General features: G+C 35.1%; 1 protein-coding gene across 6 annotated transcripts in view; it reads left to right on the top strand.

Moving 5' to 3' along the window:
• Positions 1 to 20,120, top strand: part of CEP128 (centrosomal protein 128) — a 437,525-nt gene that overhangs the window by 178,530 nt on the left and 238,875 nt on the right. For all 6 annotated transcript variants that reach the window (XR_009053322.1, XM_057733202.1, XM_057733203.1 and 3 more), the window contains 2 exons: positions 1,910 to 2,086; positions 6,261 to 6,320. Coding sequence is in view for 5 of the 6 variants with exons in the window: in XM_057733202.1 (XP_057589185.1) it covers positions 1,910 to 2,086; positions 6,261 to 6,320 (237 nt within the window). In the remaining variant the exon portion in view is untranslated. The remainder of the gene's footprint in view (positions 1 to 1,909; positions 2,087 to 6,260; positions 6,321 to 20,120) is intronic.

Here is a 20,120-nt window from a genome sequence, read left to right as displayed (position 1 = left end):
TTGAAGGATAAGAAGTATAGGTTGGTAGGTACATGATAACAACACAGAGGCAAGTATCCTCACCTAGGAACTTGGCAGTAAAGTTTCCTTCTAGTAAGAAAACTATAAAATCATCCATTATTGTTCAGAGCCAGGATGTTAATTTTTCAGAAAGACTCCTAGATGAGGTCAAGACTTAGTGGAGTATCAGTATATCTAAAGAGATGGCATATCAATCAGGAGGGAGAGTTTGAGCAGAAACTGAATGTGGACAGAAGAGAAAGTTAGGGATATGTACTTCAGCAGTCTCCATCCAAACACTAGCCAAGAGAATGGAACACTTTTGCTACTATGATTTGAAAGCCCTGACATGTATTGATAGATGAACATGCCAGGCTGCCATTAGTGTGATGCCATTTAAACATTGTTTCATGAAACAAACCCCCCTTGCTGTGATTTCCTCTTCATTAAGCAGCATTCTGAGTATAATTTGCCTTCCCATCTAGATTGGTCTACAGGGAGAAAATATGCTGGTTATGCTGATGTGAGCATTCTGATCCATGTGGCAGTTATGGTTCTCATTGTAAACTAGTGTAGTTAATTGAGTGGTATTCTAGTCTGTACATTAGTCTCTTGTGAGCTTAATGTATTCTACTGCTGAAAGATGACTCAAATCAGAGCACCAAAGAGAAAAGAAAATCCAGCTCCCAACTTTACAGAGCTGAGCTCCAGACTGGGATGATGTACTTATAAAGGTAAATGCTGTCTCATGGCTGCCAGCTCCATTTTGAAATAGCACAGTTTCAGAGTGAGTTGTTCGGATGAGATGTGGCCAGGAGAGACATATGTAGGCATATTTGAGAAGCTGCAAGGAGTTAAAGTATGAGAGAGTGGAAAGGAAGGAGATGAGGCTGGAGAGAAGGGCAGAAGACAGGTTGTGAAAGGACTGTTCTTTCCCGGAGAGGATTTCCATTCGTTTTTTAAAGTAAGTGGAATTGCAAGGAAATGCTGTGTGTGATTATTGTGCTCAAATACCATTCTACCTTTCATGATTAATTTTCACTGAGAAAGTCTTTTTTATTTTAAATTCAAGCTGGTTTGTTGACCATATAGTCTTCCTGCTTGTGTTGTATTTACTAGGGAGGTAAAAGTGGTTAAGCTACTATGTAATGACCAGAGGCATAACTAGCCAGCCATCGTGACTTTTTGGTCCACTGTTTATAATTACAATTCTATTGATTCTGTTCTTTTCCTCCAAGCCTTGTGCAATACCACTTGAATTTCTCTAATGAGTTTCTAATGAAATTGTGTAATCATAATGATTGAGAATTGTTTTGTCTTGTTTCTTTAGAAACCCCTTTTCATTAGGTATATTTGCTTACGTGAAAAGTACCTCCATCTTCTATCAAATTTTTGTGACTCAAAGCATTTATGCACTATGACTGCATTTGAAAACTTAGACCTTTTGAAACCTATGTTTTAATGAGATAAAGGTAGTAGTAATACTTTTTTTTTCTTGAGGTGAAGAAACTATCTTATTTGACATTTTGCCTTTTTTAGTATTTTACTAATATTTTTTGAAAGCTCAAAGTCGATTTGTGGCATCAGCTTTTAATCTCTGACCCATTAATGGCACTGTGTTATTACAATGGTGAAGGATTTTTTTTAACGTTTTTTTTCTTTTGGTTACAGCATTACTCTAATTTTCTTTGCCAAGTATCTGCTCACTGTTTCCCTCAGTGTCTTACTTCTGAATTCTCTATTACTTGATCTCAGTTAATGAATAGGAAGAATGTTTTATTTTCGTAAAGGGACCAAGTCAGATCTGTTTTCTAATGTGCTGCTTTGAGTTGGTTGTACAGATACTACATGTGTTTCTTGTCTACACTTACTAATTAACTTCTGTTTTTATTTCTTATCAATGCCTTAGGAAAAACATATGAACAATGAAGAAGAGCACTTAAGGAGGATGGAAGAGGCCAGATTGCAGCTCAAGGATCAACTTCTTTGTCTGGAGACTGAACAGGAATCCATTCTTGGTGTGATAGGAAAGGAAATTGATGCAGCTTGTAAAACCTTCTCCAGGGACTCAATGGAAAAATTGAAAGTAATTATGAGTTTTCATGTGCCTTTCGGTTAGTTTCCTAATGTATAATTATAATAAGATTTTAATGCATGGTTACATGGTAGTCACATTTTTATTCCAGAAAGTTTTATGAAACAAAATAACATCTTGCATTTGTTAAAATGAGCTATTTTATCTATTGCACAGTCATGGTAAGAGAAGGTATGCTGTTATCCCACTGAATTGCCTGTATCTCACTCTGTGAAAGAAAATGTCTTACAAGAGAAGCAGTAGTTCTGACTAAGAAAATATCCTTTGAGTCAAGAAGCCTGGATTTTGAATTTTTTATTATCACCAACCATTTTTGTTGTTAGTATATTACTGGCTAACATCTGAGTACTAGTTATATTACAGGTACTGTGTAAGTACAGTGTATAATTCTTTCCCTTAATTGCAGAAACCACCCTAATCCTTTAGGTACTTAGATTAAATCCATTTTAGACAAAAGAAGGCAAGGCTTGGAGGGGTTAACTTGCCCTGGCCATATATCTAGTCAAAAGCTAGAACTAGGACTTCAGACTTTGGGTGTCTAACTCTGGAGCTTAAACAAGTAACCACCATGCTATTTGCCTTCCCTATTTACACAAATTAGGTTTGATTTAGTTTTCCTATCTTTAAAATGGATTATTGCTACTCAATTTGTAATCCTAGTGAAATGATAAATAAAAACAGAAATAATCATGGATGTTCTTAATTCCTTGAAGGTAAACACCTCTTTGGACTCTGGGTTCTAGTACTGCTATGTTACATACAAAGAGCATTGCAGTGCTTTAATATGGTGTAACCATAATACCTTATAGTTTAGCCCATCATTCACCCCGTATTTATTTCATTTGATGGTATGACAGCACTCAAATTACAAATTATGCATAAAGGTTTTTTAAAAACCTTTTCAGATGTTTCCTCTTATTTTTTCATTCATCTTTTTTCTCACATAAAATATTCTTCCATAAAGTACTTCCCCTCTTTTTTCCTGCTCTTCCTCTCTTCTTGCCCATCTGTTTTTTTTTTTCCTTAAGTAATGTTTTTAAGAAAATAAAATAATAATTCTACACTTGTGCCTTACGATTCCACTTTAAAGGAAATATTTCAACTGGTAGAATTTGGTGGAGTTGTTAGAATTTCTACAATATATATTTTTATATACATCTTTTAAAAAGCTCAGATGTCAGTTTGAGAGGACTGTGAGCCAAGTATGAGAAGTAATTGGCTTTAGGGGAAAACTAACTCTTTCAGCCCTGTTATAATGTTGCTTTATTCTTTTCCCTGCCTAATGCTGCTTTATTTAGGACTTGTCTTGTTTACATATATTTAAAGGCTTGAAATCCTAATTTTATCTAAAAGATGCACCGATTAACAGTGCAGTATTTATTCTATATTTGAGAATTGGTTCAGGGTGGCTTGTTTTCAGTCAAGTAGTGATGTAAAAATGGAAACATTTAGATTGTGTTATAAGATATATAAACCTTGTTATGGCCAATTATAGGCTAAAACCTAGTGTGCAGATAGCAGATTGCTTAAATATTTTATTTCTTTATGAGGTTCAAATTATCCTTCCAACATATTCTGAAAAGTACCCTATTCTTTAATAGACTTTCAGGAATGCAGTGATTGTGGTAATGGGTCTTTACACCTCTTCCCCTAGAGAAAGACTAATTCAATCTTAGTGAGGGTGGAAAGTAAATCTAAAAGAATGGAAATTCTATTAAGATTCTTTTTTAAGAATGCACTTTTTCCTCATTGTGGGTCTCTTTCCATCAGTAACTTCTGTTGTTTCATTCCTATAAAATTGGAAAAAAAAAAAAAAAGAGGAATACTCAAGAACATGACATTTGCTCTCACCTCACAGAAACCACCAAGGTGTTTGTTAAAATAAAATTGATTCTTTGCTTTATAGTTCAGAAATATAGGGGACATTGGTGGTGCTTGTAAAATGTTTTCAAAAATGGAATAATTCCAATTATTCCTGATCATTTGTTGATTTTTGAAATATTGCTGATGAAATGTTCAGCTGTTTTATGTAGAAACTGACTGTCTATGGAATGAGTTGAATAATAGTTATGCAACAAATGAGCCTGGGAAAAGTCTTTGGGAATATTGGCATTATTTCTAATTATATTTCATTTTTTCAGCTACCATATTTATTACTTATTCCACATTAGTACGTGTGTGCAGTATTTGAAAACCTATGGTCAGACACTTAATAAACCACCATTATGAAGCAATTAGAAAAGTGTCCGAATTAAAGATACAGTATTTTCATGGACCAGTCTTTGATAATTCAAGAGCTTTTCCCCTAACACTTGGTTTGAGTATTCATTTATTTGTCGAGCATGAAGAGGACAGGCTTTGGATCAAGACAGATGTAGTGCAAATCGCTAATGCATGACCTTGGACAAGTTATGTAATCTCTCTTCTCTCTAAGAATTCATGTCACATTTATAAGTTTGGTTATTACGAAGGTGAAATAAAAAAAGATGTAGAAGGTGTGCATGATAGTGTGAAATATCTTGCACTTAGTAAATACTCAACTAATGATAGCTGTCATTATTATGTAGAGCCTTTTTTGTGCTGTACTCATATTACCATGTGTATGGCTTCTGTTTCTTTAATCTTTTTATGACAAATGCCTGTTACGGTGCTCTTGTCATAATAGACTTTGAAGTGTGTTTATTGATGATTACAACCTGATATGCAATAAGTAGTGATAGTGGTGTTCTGTATGCCTGACACTGTGCCAACACCGATTTTATTTAATTTATACCTTGGCCTGGTGAGGTAGTTTACTCACTTTATAGGTGATAACCTTCAGCTTAGAGAAATTAAGTCACACCACTTACAGCTGATCACGTGAGTGTTCTCTTAATCACTACACTGTATATAAATTTGTAAAGCAAGTCCCAAAATATGAACATCATACTTATCTCAAATTATTTTGGTCTTTAATCTTGAGCACTATATCTTAGGTCACTGAAGACTTGAGAGTATGACATAGATCAATGAAAAAGAATAGTAAAAACATCATCATCAGTGACAAAGGGATGTTTACAAATATTCAACACAGTTGAAAGGTAGAAGAGAAAGAAAGCACTATGAACGAGAGTGTTTAAGGAAAATCTCACTGAAAACACACGGAAGGCGTAAGAGTTGAGTGAGATTTAGATAATGAGAAAAAAGGATGAAGGATGAGTTGGATATAAGAATATAACACTTGTATATGGCATGTGGTCAGGACTCATTATTCATTCATCGTATGTCTAAATGAATTACCTAATGATATTCCTTAGGGGAGTGATGTACATATACATTGAGAAGTACGGAAGTATTGGAGAACAGAAATAGACATCTCTTGCAGAGGGATAGGATATTTTTAAGCAGAAAATTTCTAGGAAAAAGTGATGCAAAAATATCGTCTGTAGCTCAAAGTTCGAAGAAGGTAGGGATTGAGTAAAACTTGTGTTTATAATTATGAAGTCATTGACAACCTTTGAGTACAGTTTTGTCAGTAATAAGGCAGAACCAGATAAGGGATTTTATAAATGAGTTGATGTGGGGGAAATCAGGGCAGCTGGTGTAGACAACCTATTTATTGTAGAATGTGGTTACCATCATGAGTTACAAAGCGATGTTGGTATGAAGTCATTGATTAGGTTCTGTCAGTTCTACACAACCATTAATGAGACAAAATGACTCGCAGAGTATAAAATTAAAGAAGGAAAAATGAGACAAAGAATTACGTTTCTATGCAGTTACATCTAACTCACTAAGAAATATATTACCTGGAACAAGACTGAGGAAAAGAAACAAACAAAAATGAAGTAAATTGGTTTAAATGAGTCTGCTTGCCATGCAAAACTCCATGAAATCAGCCTCAGAGATTCAAGCAGTAATAGCACCTGAGAGGTGATTCATGTCTCTATATGTGAGCTAAATATTTACTGTCAGTACATACATACATGCATAGACGTATACATGCTTATGTAAATAGACAAATAATGGTTTGGAATTGGTTTCATACTTGGTATGAACTTTTTTCTTTTTAAACCCTTATGTTTAGAGATTATACTTTTGGATGTAATGGTGAAGAATTTTCATTTATGTAAATTCATTTCAGAGAAAAATCTACTTCTAATCGACAATTTCCTCCTTTTTGTAGGTTTTTTCATCTGGTCCTGATATTAATTATGACCCACATCGCTGGTTAGCAGAAAGCAAGGTAATTAATCTTTGAATCCTAAAGCTTTCATAATGTTTATGACCTTCAGTGCATCCTATTTGGGTTAGTCATATATTTTGACATATAACTGAGTATATGAAAGCATAATACTTCATTGCTAGGGAGGATATCATTGTAATGCATTCCAGAAACCTCCACGTTCTTTTAGTTTAACATTTAAAAATTAGCTTAAATATGTAGGCATGGAATGAGAGAATAGATGAAGGTAAGTAAAACTGTTGAAATACGAAGATTAGATTGTCAGAGAGACAAATTTCTCTGCCTTTTCCTTGGGATAAGCAGTGTCTCTGGAGGTGCACAAAGGTCAGGGCAGCTGTAACCAACCTTCATTTACACACGTTTGCTTATATTCTGGTTCTGGACGGTTAGCTGAAAGCCTGCTGAATCTCCCTGTAGCTCAAGAAGATCCTTCACCTCTCTGCATGTCTTGTTTTGTCATTTACAAAATGGGAGGGGTGAACTTTGTGTTCTGAAGATAACTTTACTGCTTCATGATTCTTTGGCATTATGATTTAAATTTAATGGAAGGTAACCAAAAATAAATAAAATTGAACAATTTGCTAATTTTAGCAAAAGGTCTTCTACACTGTGGGATAGTTATCAGCTATCTTCATAGATCAAATCAACTTGGAAATTCATTAATTTAAATATATAGAAAGTTATGACCATGTAAGATGTAGGTATCTGTTTATTCAATTATCAATACTTAAACACTAGCATTCCTTTTTAGAATATTTTTTTTCAACTTTAAGTTACTGAAATCTTCCATCCCATTTAAATTCTGTAAGAAAACCAACTGTACTATAAACCTCCCCAATTGTGATCCAACTTAGGATTTTATTGCAAGAAGGAACCTTTAAGTTTGTACAACATCCTTATTTAAAAATGTGAGCAAAGCGACATTCAGAGAAGGTATGTGACTTTCTCAGTGCCCTCTAAAGAATGGGAAAGTGGATTATGTGCCATGTCAGATTCACAATTAATGGTCTTACTATTATGCATATTACCATTTAAAGTCTTTGTTCATTCAGCCAAGATTTATTGATTGTGTACTTTTTTTGTATACAGACATTGGGGATATAAGTAAGTGTTAGCAAGCTGTGGAAGTTCATAGGGAAATGTAGATGTAAACAAATTTTAGAAATCCTGAAGGTGTGTTATATTATAGAAATATGTAAACATTGACAAAAGAACACAAAAGAAGGAAGAACTATGGTGTTTGTGTTGGGAGGATGGAATGGTGTGACACTGCCAGCATGTCACAGAAGGCTTCTGCAAAAATACAATGTTTAAACTTAGTCATACAAAAAATACGTAGAAGTACTCCAATTGGCTAAGTATAACAGCGGCAAGAAGATGTTTATTTGAGTTAACACAGATAAGGCCCTGAGATTTATGAGTAAGGTACAGGTGGGAGGTGGTGCAGAGACAGAGTTCACTTTTGAAAACCAGATATTCATTAGAGAAGCTTCTTTAAAAAAAATTCTTAATAAGAAACTAACAGTGCTATGATTGAACATTGAAATTTTCTCTGCCTTATAAAATTTTCTCTCCTGCTTTAATGCAGTGATCCTGTGCCTATCTAGCCATTTTTGATAGAACCAAATGCAAGCTTGTATTTATGCCACCTGTATAGAAGATTTAGAATAGACATGTTTTGCTGTCTCAGAATTTTTTAGCTGGAAACTTGTGCATAAATAAAGCATTTCTCTTTTTTCCTTTTCCCACTTCTACCATTCTGACAACAAGAGCCATGTACTTGGAATTTTCTTTCAAGTTAAAATCTTTATAATTTCTGAACAGAAAGCTTTCACTGCTATTGTTCAGTTAAATGATGAGAGCCAGAGATGACTCTTAATCATAGCTCTTTAATTTGGGAGCCAGTGAGCTGTTTTCCCTTATCATTTAATGGGATTGAACTTCCGATCAGACAAGTTTTACTACTGCCTGAGGCAACTGTTCCTCTCCAGTGTAAAAGGGTTGTGATAAGCAGTACTACGCTGACCAACTGACTAAGGCGGAATTGAATCTATTTACTAGAAAGATGGCTTAGGTTATTGATGGGCTACAGTGTTGTAATTCCCATGAACTATGACTGGACAGCCCTATAAGTATTGAAGATAAGATCTGAAATCAGAGGAAAAAAACTATATGGAAAGTAGAATTGCTATTCAGCTGGTCCATGCTGACATTGGGCAGTATTAGAAGGGACCTCTGATGGCATTTGGTAATTGTTTTCAGAAATCTGCCAAATGAATTTCTTCTTTTAGTGTTAATTCTAGAAGAACTAGGGGATTGGATGGGAATTGTGTCATTACTGCTTTGATGTCAGTGGTGACATAACATAAACATGAAGCCCAACTAAGAGTTCGACCAGACTCATAGACATAATAACCAATGAATGGTAAGAATAATACATTGCAGGGAGGAAGAGGGTTGAGGTGGTCATTAAGTACTGCAAGGAGTTCCACAGATAAGGGATTTGTTTTTTGTCATAAATCCTGACAAGGCATGTGGAGGCCAAATTTTATTCAGTTTAACAGAGAATTTACTAAGTAGCTACACTGCTCCAATGCTATATTACATGCTGTGGACATACGAATGAATTAAGAAATGATCCTTCCTCTTGAGGAACGTGTTTGCTCTAGAAAAGCTGACACTTACATGGATAATTTCGATATCATATGTAAGAGCTGTAACGGAGGTATACAGAAGCTGCCTAGGAGGCTGATGCCACAGATAAATCTTGAAGCCAGCCAGGTAAAGAGGAAAAAACATGCACGCAGAGTAAACAGTTGTAGGAATGTCCTGGAAGAGAAACAGCATGATAAATGCAAAAGAAACTCCAAGCGATTTGGCAATATGACATACAGTGTGAAAATGTGAGACAGAGAATGTCAGGGGTGAGGCTCCCAAAGGAGGCAGAGATTAGATCCAGCAAGAAGAACATTGTATGCCATTTTAAAAGGTTGGGGCAGCTCTGCATTTAGTGGGGAATCATGAAGGAGTTTTGAACAGGAGAGCGAAATGTTCATATTCATATTTTAGAAGCATCACTCTGAGAGTGATGTGAAAGGTAGGTTAGAGGGGGGAAGACGAAAGGCAGGAACACCAGGTAAGAGGTCTTTGGGTGAGACCCAGGTCTCTGGTTGAGATAGGATGAAAGTTAGAATTTAGGAAATTGTAGAGATTCAGAGGAAGGGATAGATGGAAGAAACCTTTTGGTGACAATACACAAGTGATGTTTAATGTTATGTCAGAGGCTGATGGAGAAGGAGATGCCCAGGATTTTCCATTTAAGCTGGAAGACTACAGTCAAAGGTTGGTATTGGAATAGACAGATGTGCAGGGTCCTAGGTAGGCAAGCTAGCAGAAGTATTGGAAGAGTTTCCACCACAGGGATTGCTATCCAGAAAGTTCCATCTGGACAGGAAGGCCTAAAGAGAAGCAGGGACAAAGGCACAGAGTAGAGTTTAGGTTCAAATCATGGAGAGAAATGAGAAGTAGCAGAGACACTTGAAGTGAGAAAATAGGGACAAATCAAATCTGGAGCCGTCAGGCACTCACTTTCAGGATGGAACCACAATGCCAGCAAGCATCACTCTTGATCCCAGATCTTAAGTTATCATTTTATGATAGCAAATAAAAAAGCTGACGTCAGCTGCTTTTCAGCACAAGGCAGGCGCCTCAGTGCTCTTTTGTTTACAGAGCACATTTAATTCTGGGAGTCCAGTATTAATTATTCTCTTAAGATGCGCAAACGTGAATTTATATGCTTCATTGGCTGTGAAGATCTTTTCCTTCTTGGCCTTTATTCCACTGTATTGAAACTCCTGTTTACTCTTCGCCTTCTTTAGTCTGTAAGCTTTATGAGGGAAGACCTGTGTCTATCCTGTTCCTTATTGCATCTTTAGTGCTTACCACAGGCTTGGCTAAATGCTCAAATATTATTTTTTTAAGAGAGTAATTAGGCTTGCTGTATTTTCCTACTCAGGTTACTTCCTCAGCTTAAATGTCACCCACGAATAAATAACAAGCAGATTAGATTTCAGTAAATATGTCAGTTCTCAAATATTGGCCTTATTTGATCAGTACTGTAGATTTTAAGATTATATAAATAAGAAGTATACTTCCAAGTTATTTGGGAATTTTCCTATGTTATCCTATATGGTATCATCCCAGAGTCACACTTTTCATAGTATCGATATAATGTGTCCTACGTGTTGACAAACATTTGCTTTTCCCTACTGTTTTTGAAATATTATAACTGAAGCAGCTGTAGAGATTGTGAAGTTTGACTTTCTCATTTTGTAGATGAGAAAGAGGTTCTGGGAGATTTGCGTTTTATCTAAGGATGTAAAGCTAGTTTCTGAGAAGGGTTTGGGAACCTGGATCTCTGAACTCTGTGCCATTGTTTTTTTCTAATGATTGTGTGACATATAGTTGAATATAAACCTTACATTTATGAATATTGTCTTCTTAGTGATGTGGATTTTTTTAAAAACGGTTATTGTGTGAGAAGTATTAGACCTATTATATATATTTTTTGAATTCAAAACTTTTATTAATAATGTAAAAGTCTTGTGTGACACACAGAAGCTAGAAAAATACCAGGATAGACCTATGTATTTAATTCTTGTGGAAGGATGCAAATAACCATCTGGTATTTTATCCTTCCAGTGTAGACATCAAAATGTGATACCAATACTCAGGTATCTTCATTCACGTGGTGGAAATATCCTTAGGTAGTTTACAGGGAACATAGTTTAATTGGAGGAAGCATTTTGTATTTTTTAATATGTACTATGATAATGGCTATATTTCTTCCAGATTATATTCAAACCAAGTAGAAAAGTAGAGAAAGTATTATTGAAAGAATTATATTTTGAGGTTGATAGAGATTTGAATTTTGTAGTTCTGCTTTAATTCTTGTTTTGGTGATCTAGCACATTCTAAAAAGTTGCCATCCTCCTTATCTCTGGTTCTTATGTAAACATTTTCTCTCAGAATTGTTTTTAGGGTTTTGGTGAAGGAAGCATAGTAGTTAAAAGCAACAAAATTATGGTCCCTGATATTATTGCTAACTCTATCAACTATAATCTTTTTATTTGAATTTTCCGTTTTCCTTGGTTTTTAGCTTTGAGTCATTCCTTAGTGACTTTTGGTACATTATTCCACCAGCTCTCAGGAGAGGATTCTTACAGATTAAAAAGATCATTTTGATTGTTTTACCAAATACTTAAAAATATTTCCACCTAGTTGCAGGCTGTCAACTAAGAAGGTAAAAAACTACCTTATTTAGAAATTCTTTCCCTATTTTGGTTTATTTAGCAATGCTTGTTGATGTAGTTAAATAAATGAGCCTATTATGTAATCTGTAAGATGCTCTTGTGAGTGGTTAATAGAATGGTGTTTGCACCGTGATTAATAGCCTTGTCAGCTAATTATTGTTTGGAATTGGTAAAGTTATTCCTATACTGTGTTCCAAGCTGTTTCTCCCAGATACTTAATGAAAGATAATGGGTGTTTCTCTAACAAACTCTGATTCTCTTAATTGATTATTGGTTGATTAAATTTCCATAAGTTAATTTGTTTTGTAAGATTAATAATATATTCTGCATACTTATTCAATTCATAACAAGCATCTAACTATAACCTATTTTTAATTTTGTATGGCAATGGAATAAAGGCTAGGTAGGAATTAACTGAAGCCATAGTTCATATTGTATTAGTCTGTTACGGCTGCCATAACAAAACTGGGCAGCTTAAACAACAGATATTTATTTTCTCACAGTTCTGGAGCCTGGAAGTCCAAGATCACAGTGCCAGGGTTGGTTTCTGGTGAGACTTCTCCTTGCCTTGTAGATGGCCAGCTTTCATGTGGGTGCTGGGGGTTTGGATGGAGGAGTTGAAGGTTAGGAGTCAGAGAGAGTCTCTTCTTCTCATAAGGACACCAGGCCTATAGGATTAGGGCCCTACCCTTATGGCTTCATTTAACTTTAATTATTTCCCTAAAGCCCTGTGTCCAGATTCAGTCACACTGAGGGTTAGGACTTTAACATATGATTTTGATAGGGATATAATTCAGTCCATAACACAGATCAAACCTGATTAATGCTTTGTTTCATATAACTTTTTGTTACTGTTTTGTTTTTATCAGAACCAGTAGGATTATTGTTAGGACAAAACAGAATTGTCTTTTTTATCATCATCTCTTATTAACAGTAGTGAACACAGGCCAAAGATTGGAATGGATTAAGTAGGAAAGCATTGAGAAAAAGAAATGTGAAGGTATTTTCTAAATTTGCAGTTTTAAAGAACAGATTAAACTGGATGATTCAAGCTGGTGATCCCCAGGCACTCATTTTGTTTGGACCACAGGAGTTTTAAAAAATCGAATTGGTAATGAACATTTTTAAAAAATCAAGTACGTGCATTATTACAACATGAAATTATTTTCCTTTTGTGATATCAGAAGATCTGATAACATTAGGGTTTCATTCTCTTGTGGTAGAAAACAGCATTAAGAAGAACCACGGACATGACACCACATTATACATGGTGTCCTTCTTGCCCTCCTTTTTTGTGGTTGCATTTTTATAATCCAAATTGATAATGTTCGGGTCCTAAATGTGTTACATTTGAATGTTCATAGAGCTTTCTTAATAGAGTTAGCTATCATTTGACATAATCACCATCATTTTCTGTTGACTCCCAATATGGAAGAGAAGTATTACTTGATTTTATCTTTATTCTTGCACCTTATTATTATTATTATTTTTTTGAAATAGACTGAAGTGAAGTGGATATATCTCTTGTATTCATTAGTGGTTCAAAATGTTAAAATAGTAACATAGTAGCCTTAATTGAACTTTTCAAGAAAAACAAAAGAGAACATATTTTCTATGTACTTTTATTGATGTTTCCTGTCTGGCACCTTTAGCATTTACATTTGATGTCTCTGATGTAAACCAATCACATTAACTCCTATAATATTATCTAATAATGACTTGGTCCTAGAACAGTTGGTCTTCCTATAAATAAGAGGTTGAATAATCTGACTCCTTTTACTCTTTCCTCACAAGAATTCTTATGGTCAACTGTGAACCTCATACTTTTTATCAATCCATATTTGAATTTTTTTTAAGTGCATTCTTTCAGGTTAATTTCTTTCAAATTTCATCTTGCATGTATGTATTTCTTCTATATATCAAGGTTATTTCATTTTATTCTCAGTTGAAAAGTGATAATTGTCTCAACATACTAATGAATCAATTTAATATTCTAATACCTAGCCATCTGTGATGATATTAAATAATTACCTGATCTTAGACTAATCCTGGGGAGATCGCCATCTGAAAGCTGTTGTTTAGGACCATGCCTACATGGCATAGAGTTAGCAGGGCTGGCATATGTACATCCTTTCAACCCTTCTTCTTTGTGATTGTATTTTTTATAATTCAAATTGATAATGTTCAGGTCCAAAACATGTTGCTTTTGAATATTCATGAAGTTTTCTTAATATAGTAAAACTAAAAGAACATTGGATTTTTTTGTTTTTTTTCAAGACATCATTCTCTTTTTCTGTTTTATTACTTAGATGCAAGGTGCTACTTCTTTCCAAAAAAAAATTAACAGCGTCTAAAATTGTTCATTTAATTACATGTGTCAGGGCCTCATCATGTGCAGAACTATTTGTAGTGTGCGTGTGGGTATGTGTGCATGCACGCGCTATGTTGTTTGTTTTGGAAACTCCTAAGGAGTTTTTTTTTATATATAAATTTATTTATTTATTTATTGGCTGTGTTGGGTCTTTGTTGCTGTGCACGGACTTTCTCTAGTTGCAGTGAGTGGGGGGCTACTCTTTGTTGTGGTGCTTGGGCTTCTCATTGCGGTGGCTTCTTTTATTGCAGAGCACAGGCTCTAGGCAGGTGGGCTTCAGTAGTTGTGGCACGTGGGCTCAACAGTTGTGGCTCTCAAGCTCTAGAGCACAGGCTCAGTAGTTGTGGCACATCTTAGTTGCTCTGCGGCATGTGGGATCTTCCCGGAGCAGGGCTTGAACCTGTGTCCCTTGCATTGGCAGATGGATTCTTAACCACTGCGCCACCAGGGAAGCCCCCAAAATGTATATTTTTTAAATTACTGAATATACCTCTGCCTTCCTTTTGAGTTTTTGGCGTTGAGGCTATCCATCTTGCTGTAGTAGTTTCTTCCTTTGGGGTTCTATCACCCCAGACTCATATTTTCTTCCCAACTTTCCATCTACATCTCTGTTTTATTTTGAAATTTTTCCTGTGTTTGTCTCCTCTAAACCCTCTTCTGTTCTCTCTGTAGATATCTTTATGGGCTATTTTATCTATTCCTATGCCTTTAACTTCCTTTTATGCTATTATTTCTTCAGTGTATCTCTTGACCATATCTCTTGAGCTTTAGATCTGTGTATCCAGTTAGTCATCTATTCTTCTGTGTCTTTTAGTCCTAACAACTTCAGTATGTTTCAACCTAATGTTAACTTCTTTTTTTAATTTTAATATTTACCTTTATTCATAAATTGCATGAAAATTAAACACTATGGCTTAACAATTAAATACTATGTTTTGAACTAGACATTTAACGTTTTTACTATAAGGAAATTTGAATCACCTTGCTTCTTCTAGGTTTCCTGTTTCAGTTTCTTAAGCTAAAAATTGGCCATCAGTACTGATTTCCTTCCTCTTCCTTACCCCCCTCACATTTAAGTCTCAAATACATACACTTTGGTCCAACTCTTACCATTTTCACTTGTTTGGAATATTGTAACAGCCTCATGACTTCCAGCCTCCGACATTTACTCCACTTTATATAGAGAGTATGCTTTCTAAAGAACAGTCCAAGTCACTTCCTTGTCTCTCATATTGTGGTTAGATGAGAGTGATGGTATATCTCTCTCATTCTGACCCTGTTTTCTTCCTAAATGCATTAGTAGAAAGTGCTTCTTTAATCTGGCAGAATTGACCATGTTTTCTGATTTTCTGTGCTATGGAACTTTTTTTCTCCTTTTCTGTTATTTGCAATAGTATTTCAAAGTGGATATTGGGAAACGAAGTAGGCTTAATTAAATTTCTACAGTCATAATTGGAAGTTCACATCCCAATTTAAGTTGAGAACTTCCTGTGTTTATCTAGTGACATACAGACAAGACAAAGGCCTACAAATTGTATAGCAAATACTAAAGCCAAGTCAGCCAGGTCTCATCTTTGCAGGGAGGTTTAATTTTAGCTTTGTTGATCTATCCCCTTTTACTTCCCTCTATCTTTCTTCCTTCCTTCCTTCCTTCCTTCCTTCCTTCCTTCCTTCCTTCCTTCCTTCCTTCCTTTCTTTTTCTTTCTTTCTTTCTTTCTTTCTTTCTTTCTTTCTTTCTTTCTTTCTTTCTTTCTTTCTTTCTTTCTTTCTTTCTTTCTTTCTTTCTTTCTTTCTTTCCTTCCTTCCCTCCCCTCCCCTCCCCTCCCCTCCCCTCCCCTCCCCTCGCTTCCCTCCCCTTCCCTTCCCTCCTCTCTCTTCCTTCCTTCCTTCCTTTCTTTCTCTTTCTTTTCTCTCCCTTTCTTTCTTTCTTTCTCTTTCTTTCTTTCTTTTTCTTTCTTTCCCTTTCTTTCTCTTTCTTTCTTTCTTTCCTTCCTTCCTTCCTTCCTTCCTTCCTTCCTTCCTTTCTTTCTTTCTTCCTTTCTTTCTTCCTTTCTTTCTTTCTTTCTTTCTTTCTTTCTTTCTTTCTTTCTTTCTTTCTTTCTTTCTTTCTTTCTTTCTTTCTTTTTCTTTCTCTCTCTCTCTCTCTCTCTCCTTTCCTTTCCCTTCCTTCCTTCCTTCCTTCCTTCCTTCCTTCCCTCCTTCCCTCCTTCCCTCCCTCCCTCTCTCCCTCCCTCCCTTTCTTTCCTTTCCTTCTTTCTTTCTTTCCTTCCTTCCTTTCTTTAGTTAAATAACAGCTAAATTGATATATAATTCATGTACCATGCAATTGACCTATTTATAGTAACCATTTAGTAGTTTTTAGTGTATTCACAGACATGTACAGCCATCACTACATGAATTTTAGAACATTTTTATCACCCCAAAAAGACAATCTGGACCATTAGCCATCACATCCTTATCTGCCCTCCCTGTAGCATTAGTCAACAGGTAATCTGCTTTTATCCCTATTCTGGACATTTCCTATGAATGGATTCATATAATATGCAGTCCTTTATGATTGACTTCTTTCATTTAGAGGAATATTATCAAGGTTCATCTATGTTGTAGTATGTATCGTTACTTTACTACTTCTTACTAAATAACTGTCCATTGTGTGGATATACCACATTCATTTACCAGTTGATGTTCATTTGGATTATTTTTATTTCTTGGCTATCATAAATAGTGGTGCTATGAACCTTTGAGTGCAAGTTTTTTGTGTGAACATACATTTTCATTTCTCATAGGTACGTACCTAGGAGAGAATTACTGGGTTATATGGTAACTATTTTAAGGCTTTTGAAAAAAGTCCAGATTGTTTTTCAAGGTGACTGCACCATTGTCTTTCCTATTGTCAGTATATGAGAATTTTAATTTCTCTATATACACACTAACAGTTGTTATCATCTTGTTTTTTTGATTATAGCTATCCTGCTGGGTGTGAAATGGCATTTTATTGTGGTTTTGATTTGCATTTCCCTGATGGCTAGTGACATTGAACATCTTTTCATGTGGTTATTGGCCATTCATATATCTTCTTTGGAGAAATGTCTGTTTTGATCTTTTGTTCAGTTTGTTATCTTTTAATATATTATTTGAGTTTTTTATGTATCCTAGATACAAGCCCTTCCTCAGATAAATGATCTGTATATATTCTCTCCTGTTTAGTGAGTTGTCTTTTCACTTTGTTAACTGTGACCATTGAAGCATAATATTTTAAATTTTGATTACGTCCAGTTTATCAGGTTTTTTCTTTGGTTGCTTGTGCTTTTGGCATAATGATTGCAAACCAAGGTCACAAAGACTACTGCCTGTTTTCTTCTAGGAGTCTTATATTTTTATTTATGTATCTTTTAAATTTAAATTTATTTATTTTACATGATTAATTTTTGTGGTAATATTTTTAGCTCTTATATTTAGCTCTTTGATCTATTTTAAGGTAATTTTTTTAATGTGGTGTTAGGTATGGGTTCAACTCCATTTTCTTTGGGGGGATTGGCAATGACTTTTTTGTTTATTTATTTATTTGGGTATAGTTGTTATGTTAGTACAGCAAAGTGGAGTCACCTGTGCTATACAGCAGGTTCTTATTAGTTATCTGTTTTATACATATTAGTATATATATGTCAACAACTTCATTCTTTTACATATGACTATTCAGTTCTCCCAGCACCACTGGTGAAAAGACTATTCTTTCCTCATCAGATTGCTCTGGTACCCTTGTTGAAAGTCAGTTGACAGTATATGTATGGTTTTATTTTTGGACTCATAATTCTGTTTCATTGATCTGTAAGTTTATCGTATGCCAGTACCACACTGTTTTGATTACTGTAGCTTTATATAGGAAGCTTTGAAATGGGTGAGTCCTCCAACTTTGTTCTTATTTTTCAACACCTTTTTTGGGCTATTCTGGGGTTCCTTGAATGTGCATATGAAATTTAGGATCAACTTGTAAATTTCTCTAAAAATCAGCTGAGATTTGGATTGGAATTGCTTTGAATCTGTAGGTCTGTTTGGGGAGTATTTCTGTCTAAACTATATTGTCTTCTGATCTTTGTACACGGGATATGGTCCTATTTATTTAGGTATTTAAAAAAATTTTTCAACAGTGTTTTGTAGAGTTTTTTTTTTCTTTCAGATATTTTCAGAGTATGTTTTACACTTTTTAAAGGGTTATTATTATTTTATTTTTTGATGCTTCTGTACATTCAGTTGACTTTTGACTTTATTTTTGGATTGATCATTCAAATGTATAGAAATACAATTGATTTGTGTATATTGACCTTATATACTACAACTCTGTTGAACTACTTTATTAGTTCTAATATGTTTTTAGTGAAATCATTAGGATTTTCTTATACAGGGGCATGTTATTTGCAAATAGATGCAAATATGTTTACTTCTTTATTTCAGTGTGGATATATTTTATTACATTTTCTTGCAAAATTGCCCTGCCATGACCTCCTAATACAGTGTTGAATAGAAATGGTGAGAGCAGACATTGTTTTCTAGTTTTGGATCTTAGGGAGAAAGCATTAAATCTTTTACGATTAAGTATGATAACAATTGTGGCCTTTTTATAGATATCTTTTATCAGGTTGAGAAGGTTCCCTTCTATTCCTAGTTTGTTGGGTGTCTTCATTGTGAATGGGTGTTGAATTTCATCATATGATTTCTCTGCATCTTTTGATAAGCTCATGTGGCTTCTGTCCCTAATTCTTACTAATATGACATATTACATTAATTCTCAGATATTAATGCAACCTTGCATTCTTGGAATAAATCCCACTTGATTATGCTGTTAAAACCTTTTTATATGCTTCTGAACTCTGGTTACTGGTATTTTATTGAAAATTTTAAAAAATATCTATTCCTAAGTTATATTCATAACCGAAGTCTTATAAAACAGTCTGGGGAAATGACAGTTGGGACCTCAGCATTCTTAGCCTGCTTTGTCTGCAGTAGAGTGACCATCCGATTAGTGGGGAGTTGGTGGAGGTGGGATTTTCCAATATTTCTGCTGCAGTTACCAAGAATTTAGCTTGTGCAAATCAGAGCTATGAAAATGAAAAATCCTAGAGGTCTGCCCTTCCTGTGAAATACCTATTACTAATATCTGTTTCTACTTACAACGTTTTTGACTCCAAATGTTTGTTTTCCACATCAGTTAATTTTTTAGTTTTTTGCATTCACCAACTGGATGCCCTACAACTTAATTTGTCTCTGATACTAACTACCCAGAGTTAGTGCAGATCCCACAGTTTAAGGGCTCAGTCCCACAAGACTCCCCCTTCCCTCCTTTAGATGCCAGTCACAAGTGTTGGGTCTCTAGGTTACCTACACTTCTGTCTGAGCTGGCTTCAAACCGGGGTTCTTGTAGTTCATTAATTTGCTATAATGGCTCACAGATTTCAGGGAAATTCTTGACTTATTATTACTACTTCATTATAAAGGATACATATGAACAGCCATATGGAGAGGTATATTGGACAAGGTCCCAAAGAGTCCTGAGTACTGGAGCTTCTGTCCCTATAGAGTTTTGAGTACATCACCCTTTTGGCATGTGGATGTGTTCACCAACCTGGAAGGTCATCATATCTCATTATTCAAGAGTCTTTATAGAGCTTAATCTCCAGTCTTTCCCTGCCTGTCTCCCATCCCCCTTCCTAGAGGTCTATGGGTAGGACTGTCTAAGTTTCAACTCTGATCGCCAGCCCCATACAAAGGCTATCTGGGGGCCCCACCCTAAGCCAACTCATTAACATAAATTCTGGTCTGATCAAAAGCACTTTGTTATTAATAAATGATACTTTTACAAGCATGATTTCCATTTTTCTTCGGCTAACATGTTCACCCAACATATTATACATTGGTTACCTTACAATATTAGTGTATAATTTATCCATAATTTGACTAATGACAATATTTTTTTCTATGTCACCATCTGTTAGACCTTCTGACCAGAGGACCTGTGCCTTTTTTTCATTTCTAGGATGTTTGAAAGCTGAAGTATGTGGGGAGCCCCCAGTCTAAGGGCCGTATCCCAGTTCTACTTCATCATAGGCTAAATGATTCTAT

The sequence above is a fragment of the Hippopotamus amphibius genome, chromosome 4 (genome assembly GCF_030028045.1).
Source record: "Hippopotamus amphibius kiboko isolate mHipAmp2 chromosome 4, mHipAmp2.hap2, whole genome shotgun sequence".
Lineage (NCBI taxonomy): Eukaryota > Metazoa > Chordata > Mammalia > Artiodactyla > Hippopotamidae > Hippopotamus > Hippopotamus amphibius.
Note: the sequence above shows the minus strand (reverse complement) of the source record. Positions and strands in the feature narration are given on the sequence as shown.